General features: G+C 35.8%; 1 protein-coding gene across 3 annotated transcripts in view; it reads left to right on the forward strand.

Annotated features, from left to right (window-relative positions):
- The window catches only part of LOC121314303 (probable serine/threonine-protein kinase kinX), a 38,643-nt gene extending 20,657 nt beyond the window's left edge, over positions 1 to 17,986 (forward strand). For all 3 annotated transcript variants that reach the window (XM_041247407.1, XM_041247409.1, XM_041247408.1), the window contains 11 exons: positions 4,120 to 4,203; positions 5,827 to 5,898; positions 6,238 to 7,545; positions 9,176 to 9,223; positions 11,375 to 11,407; positions 11,837 to 11,881; positions 12,110 to 12,136; positions 14,540 to 14,575; positions 15,440 to 15,472; positions 16,070 to 16,108; positions 17,894 to 17,986. In XM_041247407.1, coding sequence (XP_041103341.1) covers positions 4,120 to 4,203; positions 5,827 to 5,898; positions 6,238 to 7,545; positions 9,176 to 9,223; positions 11,375 to 11,407; positions 11,837 to 11,881; positions 12,110 to 12,136; positions 14,540 to 14,575; positions 15,440 to 15,472; positions 16,070 to 16,108; positions 17,894 to 17,901 — 1,733 coding nt within the window. In that variant the 3' untranslated portion in view covers positions 17,902 to 17,986. The remainder of the gene's footprint in view (positions 1 to 4,119; positions 4,204 to 5,826; positions 5,899 to 6,237; positions 7,546 to 9,175; positions 9,224 to 11,374; positions 11,408 to 11,836; positions 11,882 to 12,109; positions 12,137 to 14,539; positions 14,576 to 15,439; positions 15,473 to 16,069; positions 16,109 to 17,893) is intronic.
- The last annotated feature ends 261 nt before the right edge of the window (positions 17,987 to 18,247 follow it).

The raw sequence follows: 18,247 nt of genomic DNA on the forward strand, positions 1-18,247 counted from the left end.
GTAATACTTGGATTTCCAAAGTTAAAACCAAAACAGGAGAAAGAAAACCTCTGTAGTAAATAAACCTAATTGAGCATCTACAGTAAAGTTGTGGAACAGCAATTCATTTCAGTTTTGCTGCCAGTTTATCGGTACACTGTTTATTTCTACCTTTGGGTTCTGCACATTGGGAGTGACTAGAATTCACTCAAGTTAACCAACCATGCAGCAGCACTTATTGATATTCAGATATTATGACTATGTTGCTAGTTTGTAACCTGCTTTCTCTTAAAAACACCAGACGAGAAGCCGGAAGGAGTTGCTAAGAAAAAAGTCAAAATGAAAGGTAACTTAGCTATATCACTTTTTTTTAACTGTATTGAAGGAAAAAGTGACTGCAGTGTCTGTGTGGGATGAATTTTAGAAGCATGATTTGCATGATACAGGTTTGTTTTATTTTGATTAATTTAAAGTTTGGGGTCATGAAACCTATCAGCAATATTCTAAAGTCTTGAAGTACTGTTTAGTGTAAATGTACATTTACCAACATTCTAAAACGTGTTTAAGTATTATCGTGATATTCATCTTGGTTTATTTTAATCATGTTCAATGTAACATTATCTTGCCTAGCAGGAAGGTTAAAATGACATGGGGAAATTGTATTGTACTGACACTGCCAGACAAAAATAAGTGCGAAACAAGAGAGACATTGTAGCCAACTCGTATTTAGGGTATTGTTGTACTGTTGTAATATGTACTGTAATGTGTTATTTCCAAATAAATAAGGAAACACTTAATGGTCATTGGCATCTTATAAGAGCTGAATAGATCAAGTTCTGAGATTAGTTAGCTTCTAAGAATTGGACAAGCATGTGTTGGCCTTCACGCATTGTTTTGGACACCCATAATGTGTGCCTTTGTAAAGAGGCAGGGAAACCACTCTAAAACTTGGGAGCAAAATTTTTGCTTAGTGTCAAAGATTCACTTTGTTTGCCTTCAAGACCTAGATGCTTTGGAATGCTGTTATGAGCAGGTTTGGCATGGTTGAGCAATGTGTATAAACAAATTCTGTCTAGTGATGCCAAGTGCAATAATACTAATAAAGCCTGATTTCAGAACAATCACTGTGTGCAGTGTATTTTTTTTCTCTAATATTACTTGCTTTACTGAAAAGGCTTTTGCTGTGTATGATTTTTTCAGCAGACCTTTACCCCATTTGGATGCTTTAATTATTTTCTTCTTTGCCTGGGTGACTCATTTTCATATACCACTTTAAAAATATATATTTTAATGGATAGTCGAGAACTATCTGTTAATTGCATCTTAATTGTCATAATAATAATAATAATAATAATAATAATAATAATAATAATATGTTATTTTTTTATTTTTTTTTAACATTGCTAAAAAAATTGTCATGTCACCTTAAAAAGTAAACCCAATTTGAACTCCACCTTAGTTACTGTTCAAGGTGAATTGAATTTACTCAGTGCCCTTGGCATTCACATACCTTTTTAATCGCTTCTTTCTGTGCTGACGATAATCACATATATTTCATGGCTTGCCAGCTGGGGTAGGGCTGTGTGAAGGTTTGGAGTTATGATGGTGATTTGATAATTATGAACTTGAAATTCTTGTAATGGCTGCCTTTTAAACCTTCAGCTCCTCTTCCACCCAAAAACAATCTTGGGAAAAAGTTAAGGGACGTGTTAAAAGAACACCTGAGGCTAGTAAGAGAGAAGGTTGAGGCAAAAAAGAAGGTAAAGCTCAAGCTGGAAAAGGTAGAAATAGAGAAGGCAAAAGCAGACAAGGCAGAGAAAAAGGAAGCAGTTAAGGCAGAAAAATCCAGGAAGGAGACTGCAGTAATAAAGGAAAAAACTAAGACAAAGGAGAAAGCGGGAACAGAGAAAGCTAATCTGAAAGACAAGGACAAGGACCAGAATAAGGGCAAGGGCAAGGACAAGGACCAGAATAAGGGCAAGGACAAGGACCAGAATAAGTACAAGGACAAGAATAAGGATAAGAATAAGGACAAAAAAAAGGACAATAAGGAAGACAAGGATAAGGACAGGAATAAGGACACTGAGAAGAAGGACAAGGAGAAGAAGCCTTCCAGTAAGAACTCTAAAGATGCAACGAAATCTGACGAAAGCTCTAAAGATGCAAATAAGAAACCTGATAAGAATACTAAGGACACAAATAAAAAAGAAAAAGTAGATAAAAGTTCAAAAAACAAGAAGAACAAAGATGACAAGTCTGCTAAAAATTCTCATAAATTGCTGGCAAAAAAGTCCACGGAAAATGAAAAGGGAAATAAAAAATGAAGCGACCTTAAGCAAAACGAGAATCAAGTAGAGCCGAGACTGCCTGACCTGCATAGAGAATGGAAGATTGAACCGGATACAGAATCAACACTCAACAAAGCTGCAATGCCTTGGTAGTTACTTCTCTTATCGACGCTGCCCCAAAAAAGCGAAGCTGATGTCTTCATAAACAAAAAAAAGTTTTTCACTTTTTTAATATATATATATATATATATATTATATTAGTGTACATGTCACATGTGTAATGGCTTTGAATTAATTTAAAATTAATATACAGTGCAAGTTTTGCTAATGCAGTACTGTAACTATTGTTTTGTAAGTTATCAGTATATCTAAGTTGTAACTTTCTTGGCTTATAACCATGAGGGTCACACAGGTCTTTTACTTCACTATCCACAATGTTTATTCTGCTGTATAATGCATTGGGCCATATGCTAGATATGCATATAGGTACAGTTCTTGCAGATATGGTTTAGAGGAAAAGGCATATGTGTAAATTCTTGAAACATCTATATGTACTGCTCTTGAATAAACACGCAGGATTTTCATGGATTTTTCTTTGGTAACTTTAAAAAAGTTGTTTGTGTTTTACTCCTCCAGCTCTTTGGGGATCATGTAGAAATCTATTGTTCCCCTCTCAGGGGAATCATTAATGAAGACGTCTAAATATTTTACACTTGGGATTTTATAAATAGAGAACCCGACAAACAACAGTGATAGGACTTGGTAGGCTGTTGTCAGTAGCACATATTGTTCAGAGGTTTAGAATATTATTCATGAATTCTGGCATATAATTAGTTGGTATAAAATAAGTTACTTGGTAACTTTAAAACTGCCACTTTGCTTGTACATTTGTAACATGTTACTTCAACATGCTGTTCATATACTGTATTATCAATAACCTGTATTACATGTCTATACAGTACAAAAGTTTGATTATCCAACACATCACAGGAGCAGAGCATTCAGTCCTGTCTGGGCCACCCATATTCTTACATAGGGGAGGGAAGATGTGTGTTACTTGCATACCTTTTCTTTTTAAATACAACCGTTTTAAACTGCTTCATTCTTAAAAATCAATCTGGAAGTGCAGCTCAAGAGATTGTTTAAGAAAAACTTAGAATGAAAACACTGCCTTATTGATCCTGCAGGGCTAAAGCATTACTGATGAAGAGTAATTGTCAACAGCCAAATCTACAGCAGTACAGGGCCGTAAAATGTTTATTCCTGGGAAATGATTTTTCTAAACTGTAAATATGATTACATTGGTTAAGTTAGACAATAAACGTGTGGTGTGACAAATTGCTTTTCATGTTTACATATTGCCCATGTAACTAGCACTTCATATTTCTCACACTGAAAAGTGTGCAAATCTTTAGTTTCTTTACAAAAAAACCTAAAACTATATCAATACCATGTTACTTTCTAAAAGAAGTGAACTGAAGTCAGTCATGTCTGTTATTTTAATTTATTATTCTTATTTGAGGGACATTTTTGAATATACAGTTTTGTTAAGTTATGGAAGCACTACACTTGACTAAAAATGTTTAAAATATTGCTTCAGCGGCTCTAAACTCAAATTACATATTTCTACCCCCAAGATACGTACAATTATACACCATCTATTTTACCAATGGACAACAGAAAATCAAAGTGTTGTATAGTGTGCAGTATTTCATGTAATAAACTATAAAAAGTAGGTTATGCACCTCACACTACCAGCATGATTTACACCTAGACTGTATAATAATTGCTGTATAACAATACTCCATAATACCTTCATGGATCAATGTCAAATTTAAAAAAAAAAATGCAGGATTAAAAGAAAGACCTATTCCTGTGGACTCAACATCCTCTGGAGGAGAAGAGGAGATTGTTCAGCTACCAGAAGAAAAAGAAGGTAATATGAGAATCTAGTTTACAGACAGATGTCTTTCTTCACAATATTTAACATTGTACATGACAGGTGTTTTTATACTGATCAACAGCCCATTACAATACTGCATGCCAGCACATCTGAGGTCTATCACATGCTCTGTCTGAGTTCAGTACCGACACAAATTATGGAAACAGAAGATTTACAAAAGGATGGGGGGGGGGGGGGGGGGGGGGGGGGGGTTATTGCCACATTTTTTCACTCTGACACCTTGCTTGCTAAATATCTTGGTATCCCTGAATGGATCTATGGATTTTAATGATCTGTCTCAAGTTCATTTGTAACCTAAATTACGAACAGTGCTGAATGATTGAGTAGAGATGTGTACTCCTAGAGTTGAAAGAACGGAATTAAAACTAAGATTATTTTCATTCCACTACAATGTGTCGGGATTACAAAGACTTGCTAAAATATAGACACTTTGCATTGTACATGACTACAGTAAGGTATTTTAATGCTCATGGAAGACACAAAGTTCTGCAACAATAACACTAGTTTTAGAGCAAACTTTTTTATTTAGGCTGAATATTCATAATGGCAAGTTATACTTTGTTTCCATAATTCGTTATTTTTTTTTTTAAATTTGTTTTTATCCAGAATTGATCGTTTATTCAAACCGTTATACACTGACTGAAGAAACTCCCTTCCCATCAACACTACTAATTGAGTCCCTTTCCACAGGGAGACTAAAGATCTCTCTCCAGTCTAACCAGCTCTCTAAAAATGTTTGTCGCTCGTTTGTTGTTGTAATAGAGAGATTTTTCTGGGTCAAGAAAATCTGAGGCATATTCAGTACACTTAACATGGAAAACCGAACAAATTGAGCTACCTTGCTTGTATTCATTTTAAACTTAGCTGTAAATTCGAATGAACTTGTTTGAAGGCTTATAAATTATGGTCATTGCCTTCTGGAAACAGACAGTTACTGCTCTTGAACAAGCCTGCGGATGTCTTGATATAGGGATGAAAAAGTCTGTCATACTGAAGAGAGCCAGTGTTCAGTTTGTAACATTTTAAATGCTAACCAGTATTTTAAAATCATAAGCAATTCTCCTTGTTCCTTTACTGTAGGTCACACAGCAATAAATGAAGGGGCTGGGTACAGGGGACAGATAGTTTAATGTATAGTTTTGTCTGTGAAATATCTGCATATCGCAAACTGAATTTATAGTATAAATACAAACAAAGCACTGATAGATCTTAAACAGAATTTGAGGGGGACCAGTGATGAAATTATTAAGTGCCAGTAAGGGATACAAAAAATGGAGAGACATATACTGACTGGGAATAAAGACAGTGTAGTTTCATCTGTATTGCTTCTGTGTTGGGCTTAGAACGTATCTGTGTGCAGTGTAAATGTGATTGTCAATAATGTATACAAAAGCAAACATGTTTTTGTTAAGGCATCAAAACAATGTTTTAAATAATATAATAGTAAATTAGTGTCTTCAAGACAGTTGCTTTAATGCCATTAGTTTAATTTTTGTTTATTCTGGTTATTCTTCAAATACTAGTAAAATATTGCATTGATGCACGTGATTCAGTTTGCTGTTTGATGTTAACTCTGTTTTCTATTAAAACCATTAGAGCCTGAAAGGCCTGTTGTGGAAGAAGAAATTGCTGCAAATGTGGCCCACGAAAATTTACATCCTCCACCTGGTATGTATTCAATCTATATATATGTATTATACAGTACTACTGAACCATTAAAATGTGTTTGTTTTAACTAAAACTACTTTATATATACATTACATTAAGATTTTCAAATTAAAATACTGGCAATTTACTACGGGTATCAAGTTTAATCTGGTATCTGTTGTGGGTTAATTTTATCTTGATCATGGCGATACCAGTATCTTTAATTTAAAAAACAGATGAGTAAATGAGCAGACTCCTAGTACCAGTGTTTTCTTTATCGATTAGTTTTGGACAGACAGCTGTGTAAAAATGGTTGGATGTAGAGGGGACCAGTTTACATTTTAGCTGTGTACTTTGTAGAAGAGAGAGTGGAGCAGGAGGAAGACGTGCAGGAGGAACTAGCGCCAGAAGAGGAGCTCCTGGAGGAAGAGCACATCCCATTGCAGGAGGCCGAAGAGGAAGAGGCTTCATTTGAGGAATTGCAGGAGGAGGAGACTGAGCACCGGGTGGAAGCAGCTGAAGAAGTCATGCTTCCAGAGGAGGAGGAGCAGGAAGAAGAAGAGGAGGTAGAAATGCTGGAAGAAGTGATGGTCTCAACAGAGGAAAGAGTAGAAGAGGCTGCCCCAACAGAGGAGGAAAGAGTAGAAGAGGCTGCCCCAACAGAGGAGGAAAGAGTAGAAGAGGCTTCCCCAACAGAGGAGGAAAGAGTAGAAGAGGCTTCCCCAACAGAGGAGGAAAGAGTAGAACAGGCTTCCCCAACAGAGGAGGAAAGAGTAGAAGAGGCTGCCCCAACAGAGGAGGAAAGAGTAGAAGAGGCTGCCCCAACAGAGGAGGAAAGAGTAGAAGAGGCTTCCCCAACAGAGGAGGAAAGAGTAGAAGAGGCTGCCCCAACAGAGGAGGAAAGAGTAGAAGAGGCTGCCCCAACAGAGGAGGAAAGAGTAGAAGAGGCTTCCCCAACAGAGGAGGAAAGAGTAGAAGAGGCTTCCCCAACAGAGGAGGAAAGAGTAGAAGAGGCTGCCCCAACAGAGGAGGAAAGAGTAGAAGAGGCTGTCCCAACAGAGGAGGAAAGAGTAGAAGAGGCTTCCCCAACAGAGGAGGAAAGAGTAGAAGAGGCTTCCCCAACAGAGGAGGAAAGAGTAGAAGAGGCTTCCCCAACAGATGAGGAAAGAGTAGAAGAGGCTGTCCCAACAGAGGAGGAAAGAGTAGAAGAGGCTTCCCCAACAGAGGAGGAAAGAGTAGAAGAGGCTGCCCCAACAGAGGAGGAAAGAGTAGAAGAGGCTTCCCCAACAGAGGAGGAAAGAGTAGAAGAGGCTTCCCCAACAGAGGAGGAAAGAGTAGAAGAGGCTTCCCCAACAGAGGAGGAAAGGGTAAAGGAGGAGGCGGCTCCATCCGAGGAAGAAAAAGCTGAGGAGACTGAGGAGGCCGCCCCATTGGAGCAGGAGATGGAGGAGGCTGTCCCATTGGAAAAGGCTATAATTGAAGAGGAGGAACAGGTAGTTGATGTGTCTGCATCTATGGAAGAACAGTATGAAGAAATGGAGGCACAGGTTGTGGAAGCAGATGCTGAGGAAGAACGAAATGAAGAGCAGCAGGAGTCACGAGAGGAGGAGCTTGCTGTGGAGACTGTGTTTGCTGAAGATCTAGTGGAAGACACCACTGGTGAAGAAGGTAATGAGACTATTAGCACTGGTCTAAATGTACTATACTTAACAATACCACATCAATAATCTCTCGCTATATGAGCTACCGATATACGAGATTTCAATTATACGAGGCACAGAAATTAACACCTGTTTTTCCATTAAACAAGCGTATTTTTGCTCTTACGAGAAGGGAGCTCGCAAAGTGGACGATTGTATTGCGTCTGCGCAAGGCGTACGTCACAACATTCACCACTACCACCGCCATCCCAGCATGTGCTGTGAGCCTTCTTTGTCTTCGTACCGTTCTCGTTGGTGTAGCGGTTGCCAGTTGCTTCTACTGTCTATTCTTTACTTAAGTGCTTTTTTTTATTTGTTTCATATTTAATTTTCTCTTTTAATTTTCTTTTTCATAACTGTGCATTATTTATTGTTTTTACAAATTCATTAAGCGATTTCACCTAACGAGCAGTTTTATTATGCTCGTAAAACGAGGGATTACTGTAGTCAGACTCTTTTTTCTAGAGCTAAGGATTAACCAAGATATAGGGTGTCAATAATTTAAAGAGGTAGCAAGAATTTATAGTTGTATGCAAGACAGGCCAGCTCCAAACTTGAACTGAAATGAGTCATAATAATAATTGCATACTGTGGAGCCAATTTTTTTTTATCTAAGCAGTGGTAGTTCTTAATACCAGGCCTTAAAATTTTAAAAGCTGCTATATTGCAAACCTCTTTTCCTCTTTCTTTCTAGTAATGCTATTAAATTGGGTCAATAAATCACCCATGGGTTAGTACACCAGTGGGATTAGTATACATTGGTATTTAGACATCACAATTTAAAAGTATCAATGCTTGCATAAGAAGTGTTATTTTAGCAAAATTAAGTAGTCCCTACTTTTTGCTGCAGCTTATTATGAACAAAAATCTGGTTGAAGGTGAAATGTGTGGTGGTTGCCAAGTCTCCTTCCTCCCTCTCCAGGTATAAATAATCAGATATAGATAGGGAAACATTTTCCCCTATATGCCTAACTTTAAACGGCAGACTCTTGAATCTGACAGACTCATGAAGCTCTTGTAATTTTAATGGGCTTTTATCAATAATCATTTCACAGTACCTTAATTGGATTTGTCTGCACTTACTGTATTTAGTTTCCTGTTTTGAAGTCTAGCAACATTTGAAACTTTAACTTCAGCTATAATTGGTTTAAATTTCATATGCTTTTACTTAATTTTACTCTAAATTTGAAACCGTGCAACATGTGATATAAATATTTGAGCCTTCCCCACAGAACTCCTTAAACACCTTGTTTGAAAAAATAAACCACTACTAGGTAGTTAGTCAAAATACAGTAAGTGTCAACAATACTAAACTGAAATTATTAGTAATCACTGATAAATTGTTCCATTACCTGAAGTTCAATGCTTTCTTTGTCAGTTAAAATAGTGTGTTCCAGCAATTTATGGATTTCTGTGGAATTACTGCTTAGTGTTAAACCATAACATAATTCAAACTTATGAAACAAAGCTCTGAAAATAATAAAAACATATTTAAAAAGCTCCCAAAATGGTTCTTGAATGTAGTAGACTGCTGTATTATTTTATTTGTTAACCAAGTTTCTAGTTTGTCTATAACAAGTTTCTTTACCTTCTGATAGTTGCCTCTGAACCTGAGGAGAAAGCACCTGAACAAGAAGAATATACAGGTAAGAAACTATCGTTTTATGTACAGGTTAGCTAATTATAAGGTGTCATGCACTTTTCTCTTAATTTACTGTAAGTTTACAATGCAATGTAAACGTTAAATAAATCACATAAAATTAGGTTTAAAATTGATTGGTTTATTTATGGGCAATAGTTGATTAATCTGTGTACATTTTTAATAAAGGTAACAATCGTTTAGCGGCTGACTTGCATAGAAATACTTAAACTTTAAAAAAAAAAAGCAGCCCAATGGGAATTTCGTCTTTTTAAAACCATTTATTATTATTATTATTATTATTATTAGTATTATTATTATTAAACAAATGTTATGTTTCCATCCTCTTACCTTAATGAAACAGATTTAGGGACCTGATAACTCAAGGACAGAGCAGCACAGTTATGTGTACTGTTTAACCACTCTGGGGAAACAGCTTCCCCAAAACGGGAAGTTTTTTTCCCCTTTACTTTACAATGCCATTTACACGTTTGTTTTAAGTGTAAAGTTAAATTACAGCTACATAAAAGCACAAGTAAACCACATGTTTGTGAAAACATGTCGATGGCCGTTGTTTACTGTGAAATAATGACAAGGAATGAAAAAAAAGTTTTTTCAACTTTTATGTGCTATTTTTTCGGGAATAAACAAAGCAACATTTAACTTGAACTGCTATTTGGCATCCTCTGTTTTGTAGTTAATTCACTGGGGTAAAGTAAGTCCTGCACAACTTTTAAAGTGTAGTATTGTAAGATCTTGCTGTAAAATGAAGGCACACACACAGGGGCCATGGCCACGCCCCTCAACTGCTGCTGTGCTGTCTCTGCCTACGTTCAGAGCAATATAATGGCTTTTATTACTTTTTGAAAAACAAACAAATATCCAAACGAATATTTAAGTTATGAGCGAATATCCGAACGTGAAAATCCTGTGTTTGTTCCAGCACTACATAAAACATTCAGAGGTTTATACCTAAATCAACAGTTTATTATGTTGTTTTTCCCACAGCTGGTTACGATGCACACAAGAAACTTTGCAGAAACGTTTGGCAATCATTTAAATGTTGGTCTGATGGTTAAAGAAAAGGGCTTGTAACTAGGAGGTCCCCAGTTCAAAACCCATCTCCCTCACTGATTCACTGTGTGACCTTCAGCAAGTCACTTAACCTCCTTGTGCTCTGTCTTTTGGGTGAGACATTGTTGTAAGTGACTCTGCAACTGATGCATAGTTCAAACACCCTAGTCTCTGTAAGTCGCCTTGGATAAAGGCAGCTTCTAAATAAACAAATAATAATAACATAGATAACCATTCCACTTCCAAATACATATATACATCCATAGCACACTATCACCTATCCTTGTACAAAACAAGATAACAGTTACGATGTTTACACAACTCGAACCCCTTTTTATATGAGCTTAAAACCAGTGTCCTACCACTTCCAGTGAGAGAGCGCGCTTCAAATCAACGTTCCCTAATTAGCAGCACACATTTCTGTCTGCACCCAGAATGCACTTCAAATCAGCATTCCCTAAGTAGCAGCACACATTTTATGTCTATACCCAGAATGCACTTTTAATGCACGATTCAATTGTAATTTTTTTTTTTTTTTTTTTTTTTTTTTTTTAATTTGCGGTCAACTCTTTGGTTGATTAATCGATCCGATTAATCTGTTAATCAGAACAGCTGTACATAAAATGTGATTGGTAAAGTAGCCAAAAATAACTTCTATGAATCATACTTGGCAAACACTTGCATTTGCTGTAGATCTGGTATCATTATTATTTATTTTTTTTAAATTAAAATACATGTTTGCTGTTACATGTGCTTCATTCAAATAAGGTCTACTGTACATAGCGAGTGGAAATGTACAACGTGTGGAATTAGTTGTACTAACTATAACTCTTTTCAAGCCAAACTATTTGTTAGCCATGTCAAATTCTGTTTCACGTAGTTACAGTACATGATATTTAAGCAGTTATTGCTGAATTTATATGCATAGAAATATTGATACGGAATTACAAAGTGAAAAATCTGAAGTAACTGATTCAAAAAGGTCTGCTTGTGTAACTGTTTTTTTGTCATTTCTCATTGATCAGCAGCTCTGGCACAAGCATGCTATTGTTAATTTGCACTGTTGATTTTTTTCTTTTTGTAGAACCAGAGTACAGAGAAGAGGAACCCTTTAACAGTATGTATCTCTCCCACAGACTATAGTAAACATTCAGTACCAAGAGAACCGAACCGAAGCTGTGTAGCTCAGTCTTAATTTTGTAAGAAGTAAATACAATATTTTTGCAATAAAAAAGTACTGAGCATGAAACCTGGTAACACATGTTCAGCAATGACTGGTTCAGTCCATATTGAATTGCTCTTTAATATCACTCAGTTTTAAACTATTAGAATATAAAGATAAAACCCCTGAAGACAATGGGTTATTAAATTTAAAACTACAGTTGAGGACTGTGTCCCAAAGTATGTTGCCATTTCCATCTACTGTATTGTTGTGTGTAAACTTATTCAGTTTGAGTATCTGTTTTTGATCAATTCAGGATAAATACGACGTGTACTATTCTTTGTGTTTTATTATTATAACACTCATTGCATGTCCTGTTTTCAGCTGAAGATTCTGAAGGACAGGAATACTATGAACAGGAAATACAAGGTTTTTATTTCAGATTCTTTTTATCTCTGTAAATGTGTAATATATATTTTGATTGATTTTAGAAACAAAAGTTTGTTAACCAACTGGAAAATCTGCAATAAAATTTGCTTTTGCTTTTATTGAGGGACTGTTTACTTTCCAGCAAAAAAAAAAGTATTGCTTGCATGGTATGTTTTTAATAGGCATTACAAGTGCAGTTCTCTGATTTTGGCTTTTTGTGTGTCACAGATTCTGACCCCTTTCCTGAAGATGAAGGTAAGTAGAGAGATGCTGTTTTGTTAGATATTATGGCTTGATTTAAAATGAGTAGTGTTTTAGTTTGTTCAGTAGAGGTAGAGTATACACGTCTATAGTGAACTAACATGTTCATTGTATTGCTTGTAACAGGCTATGGATCTCGGAACATGGATGTGGAATCTGAAGTTGGTGTACTGTAGTTAGCACTAGCCATTCATGTTTTTGTTTTTTTGCAAACCTTTGGCAGAATATGCCATTGTAATGCCTTATCAAATCCACTCTTCAGTGACTAAGACCTGTCTTATTAATTATTTTATATCCAAACTCTGCACTTTCTAATTTTAATTAAGAACTTACTGTCTCTTGAATAGTCAGAGAATATACAATGGAGACATTTTGAGGTTCTTTCTGTTCAGGAAATTTGAACATAAACATAAAATGATAAACATTGATGCTTGAAGTCCACAACTATTTATATGAACTACAAATGCATTGCACCCAGCGTGTATTCCTGAGATAAACCAGATAATTATACTTGATTTTATGACAATTCAAAATATGAAAATGTTGTTTCAGCTGTCCCTCTTCCTGAATCACTATATGATGACTGGGACACAGGTATCTGTGTGTATAAATCCTGTATGTTACAGCAATGTACTAAATCCGAAATTACCAGAATGAAAGACTTTGTCGGCTGTAATGTCTGGTAAATGTGCCTGTGACTCTCCAGGTATCATTACAGACATTTAGTACATTTTTTATTTTTATTTTGTAGGTGTGCAGGTTTGGACTTGCAGTTAACATTTGATGGCATATTAGTGTTGTTTGTTATTTTATATTTTTTTGTGTTGTTTGTCTAATGCTGTCCAAACAGAAACACTGAACCTGGCAGTCATTTCCTGCAGATAAAACTGCAGTGCCAACTGACTGCTTATTAGATCCATGTGATCTTTGTACCGTTCTGGAAGATTTGGGGTATCATGAAGGGCAGTCAGGAATTCATTAAAGTTAAATCTTTTTCCTTTAAAAGGTCATATTTTTTCTAAAGTGTTTCAGTGCTTTTTAAAAATGATTATTAAAAAAGTAATACTTGTGTAATTGGAATACCAGTAATTTAAATGTCGGTGTTCCTTGTAATTCAGTGGTCCGTAACTTAGGTCATGGAGGGCCAGTGCCCCTCCTGGTTTTTGTTCTAACCATACCCTAAATTAATTAATTTGGACCAATTAAGCTTCTAATATGGTCCAATAAAGTACTTCAGGGTGCGGTTGGAATAAAAACCTGCAGCGACACAGGCCCTCCAGGACCGAGTGGGACACCACTGTTGTAATTCTAGCTGGCGAAGGTAGTGACGATAACCCTTTTGGTATGAATCAGTACGTGGAACAGAGATTCCCACCCTGTGGTTCCTGAAAAGTTACCCAGATTAGATGATGCTACTTAGCCTTTTCCAAACACCCATCTGCTACACTGCACAGTTTCTCAACAAACAATGTGCCTTTATAACCTACTTTCTATGTATTCATCTATTCAGATGAAAAGTACCCTTCGCCCCCTTTTAAAAGGTCTAAACATATCCTGTACTTTTATTGGTAGTTGTGCTGGTATAAGTACTGTGTACTTCTCTTCCTATGATGGTAGTGACCTGTGTGAGAGGTTGGGAACTGGGTAGGATATGTGTTCTTCATTTTACCCTTTCCAAGTAGTTTTTGTTACTGTGGTAACTGTTTCATCTGTCTTGTCAGTTGTCATTTCAGGAATTCGAAACAAATGCCCCACTCACTCTGTGCATTTTAGGTGCCACCACAGATGCCAACATATTGCTTATTACAATATTGTTCCTATTTTTTGAAGAGATGAATGATAATCTATTCAGGGTTAACCAATGTAGTTACATCTACTAACAAGTAGTGTTAGTGGGGTTAAATAAAATAACAACGGCCCCTTTTCAAAGCACCACAGATCAGTGGAAGTGGTGGAACATGTTTTCCAGGGCACTGCACCTTTTATAACATGTACATTGTGTCTCTAGCTGCTGTTGACACAGACATAACTTGCGTTACGTTCAGGAACCATATGGATACTGTCAGCACTTCAAAGGTGTGGCTTTATAGTGGTTAGGTGCGTGAAGCAAGTGAATGTGCCAGCTGTTAATACACACGTTATGGTAATAAAATAACTATAAAATACTAGCTGATAAGACACTTTTTGTCTTAAAGTGAAAAAGTAATTGTTCCATTTACAATATTATAGCTATGTTGAAAAAAAAAATCTACATTTTTCAGTCACGGTAACATTTATACTGGCTATTATTTAGATCGATGTATTGATTTCAAAAGGTCTTGCTGCAACAGGCCAAAACATTCGTTTATTTTAGGGCATTCTTAATTGTATTTATTTTATTTATTTATGCTTTTTTAGAACCTCAAGAAGATGCAACTGGAGTACCTGAACCAGGTAAGATGAAGTAAAGTGAACCCTTTTTATCCACGCAGAGGGTGCAATCCCTGGCGATAGTGGATACGTACGTATGCGTGTTACACATTTTACGTTTTTTTTCCATATACCTGGCAAGCCTGTCATCCAACTGTGATGAAACTTGGTGCTAACATGATTCAGCATACATTATTGAGAGTTTTATATTCTTGATGTATGGGGGTGTCTGTTTGTGTACTTTGGTCCATCTATATGTCACACTGCATTTTCACATGTATCTTAAGAACACGTGAAGTTATTCAGCTTGCTGTAAATCATTCATTTTAATATACTACATCATGATACAAATATCTAATTTGCTTACCAAAAAGCATCTTATCCAATGGTTGAAATGATGTTCATTATACTAGACATTGCCATGTCTTATTCTATACTGTACATACTTTAGATGCACATCATGGTCATCAACTTTTTTTTTTTTGTCAGACTAATAGATTTTGAATTTAGAGCCAAGCTGTGGATTTATGTTACTGTTGTCGGTACTATACAGCAGTTGGTCACTATGAGCTACTATGCATGACGGGTGTTGTGTAGCTCTTTTTTTTTCCAACACTGTTATATTTTGCCCAGTACACAAATGGAAAGGATTCAGTCTCATTTTCTATGCTGTTTTGAAGTTTGAAGCAGATTTAAATTGGGTACAGACCACTTAATTCAAGAAGTCAGGATGTAAGAAAATGGTTTTAGGATTTTTTTTTTTTTTTAAATAAAAGTCAGTTTATGGATGAAAGTAGAAAATATTCGATCATTCACTTCCTATTTTAATTGAGAAAAGAATCCCCTTTTTGTGGGCAATGGTTTGCCTGTGTTTGTTTTTCTTTCCAGAGCCTGACATGTATTCAGAGGTGCATGCTGAAGGTAAGAATTAGGGTTAGATAAGCTTTTTAAGTCTAAAATTGATATATTTTGACTTCTGGTATAGTAAAGAGTAAAACACTGCTGGTATTGTTTCCCAAAGTCAATTTATAAAGATTGTGTTTTGATCAATTGGTAAATATTGTATCATCTGTTAATTAAAAATCACGCAGTATACTGAGATCGCTGTTAAAACCTAAAGTTATGCCTGTGTGTATAAGCTAATTTGTGGCACTGTAGAAGATTGTGACTTTTGTGTCCTAGTTACACCTAGAACAAAGAATATTATTTGCCAATGGTGAGAGGCGAAGTTAGTCTTAAGACATTACCCTGGTAAATAAAATAATCGGTAAAGCAAATGTGTTTACTGTGAAATAAGCAACGCAGCAACTTCACAAGTAGCAGCAAACACTGATTAACCAGAAAACAATGACGGATAATCCACCACTGACATGTAAACGCTGATGTATTTTGAACTTAGTTTCTTATTCACTAAACACACACATGTAGGTTTGTAGATGTCTGGGTAAAAGGTGGACATGCATGATAAGGCATTATATAAAATAAGTTGTTCAAAACATGCACAATTTGTTTTCACAGAAGAAGCTGCCAAAGCAGAACAGACTCAGGAGGAAGCAGGTAAAAATATACATCCTTGTCTGTTTTTAAAGGTGCAGTGTCCCATATGATTTTAAAGGTTTTAAAAATAAGATTGTTGCTTTCTAAGCTCACAGTGAAAATGTATGTTTTGTATAAAATGTATGTTTCAGTATCAAAGTATGTTTGAGTAAACTGACTATTTTATTTAAAAAAAAAAAAAAAAAAAAAAAAGAGAAATATTTTAAAGTTTTCTAAAACACTATCGAATAAAAAGCAAGGGACTACTTACTACACACAAAAATCAACCCTGGTCTGGATGCGTGATAATGATAATTCTACCTTTTATTACAACGGTGGTACCATTTAGTGGAGTGGAAATTGTAAAGGGGGTTTAAAAAAAGATTGAAAATCACTGATCTAGACCATTGGTGTGAAATTGACAGTCTGCCTGACTTTCAGCACAGGACATGAATATACAACACCTCTTTGGTGTACTTGAAAAAGCAGTACATCTTAATATAAAGTAAAAACAAGTAAAGAACCAAAAGATTTGATCACTTTGAAAGTGGGACTATTCTTGTTTTGGGTATTGGGAATAATCCAATGGTAGGTGAATGATTTAAAGTAATCTAACACTTTTTTCATGCTGTTATTGGTTAGGGATCAAAACTCAAATGGACCGTGCACTTGCTTCGTCACTAGGGAAACTGGGACCTGTGGTCATCCAATATCAGAAGCCCCCTTTTGTAAACTGTTCTGTTTAACTATCAGAATGATTTATGGGTTTCTACTCAGATATCCACTAATACAATGTTCCTCCTGAGGCTGTAATAAAAAAAATACAAAAAAATACAATGGGTCAAAGTCAGTGAAGCATAACCAGTTCAAAGCTGTTTCAGCATTGGCTTGGTAGCCTAAATTGGTTGGCCCTGATCACTTTTGTAAGTCATACAGGATCTACAAAGTACTTCTTAAAGCAGAACTGTGACTTCATTTAGAGTTATTTGTTGAGCAATGGGGTTATCTATGAAACTTTATACAATATCTGTGCAACAGGTAATTATGTTAACTACTGGGTGATTGTATTTCCACTGACCTAGTTTGGAAATATAAAAGCAAGAGTTACTAGAATACCGTTTATAGCATCGTGATTGCACTGCATATATTAGAGACCGAAATATCAAAACTATGTATGCATGCATAACAATCTACAAATTAAAGAAAATATATAGAGACCAGTTTACCGGTTCATAGCATAATCATTTGCAATTTTTCATACAGAAAACAAAAAAATGCAAATGTTGGAGAGAAATAGATTGTGCCATTCATGTTAAAAACAGACTGCTTAGTAGATCAGGACACAACTACTTTGAAGAAATAATAACTAAAAAATAAAGTTAGCTATCATACTCCAGGACCAAAATTTGCATAGGTCCCATATCTGTTTTAATTAATGAATTTAATTTGGCTTCATTCCTCATGGTATCGTTGCAGATTCTGGAAAGATTTGAACTTTGCCTGTTTTATTTTGTTCCTCAAAGGCTGCCACAGTTAAGAGCAGGGGAGAAATCCTAGCAGTCTATTAATCACACACAACAGCCCATTCCTGTTCAGTCTTTTAACATGGGGGTTATGATATTTTTTTTTTTCAATTGTAACTTTAGCCTGATGATAGTGTGTTGTATTTTGAACTTATACAGAGGTGGTAGAATAGGCATAGGGAAGCAAGTATTTGGTGCAGTTGGTCTGTGTTTTTGTGTGGTGCTTAATTTACTCAAGTCTAGTCTAGTCCTTTTAATGTAGCATTTCCCCTTTTTTTTGCAGATACATAAAGCATCAAACAGAACATTTCGACACCATGAGGACCGGCCCAATTACATTGCACTCAATGGAAGAAGTCGGTTATTCCAACTATAAATAGACCTTTGTCCAGTGGCGTCAGATCAGTGATAAAAAAAACACTTGAATGTCAGATTCTGTCAGGCCCATCTCTCCCACATTGATACAAAACACATGTTGATGTGTGTGAGGTTTAGTTTACTACTTTGAGTTGGGATTTGTGAATTTTGGTGGACTTTTTTTTTTTTTTCAAACCCTTTTATTGTGATGGTAAATCAGTAGTTTAATTTTGTTTGGTATTAACTTACGTACTGAATGTACTCGCCATTTAAATTGTGG

Source organism: Polyodon spathula, chromosome 4 (assembly GCF_017654505.1).
Source record: "Polyodon spathula isolate WHYD16114869_AA chromosome 4, ASM1765450v1, whole genome shotgun sequence".
Classification (NCBI taxonomy): Eukaryota; Metazoa; Chordata; class Actinopteri; order Acipenseriformes; family Polyodontidae; genus Polyodon; species Polyodon spathula.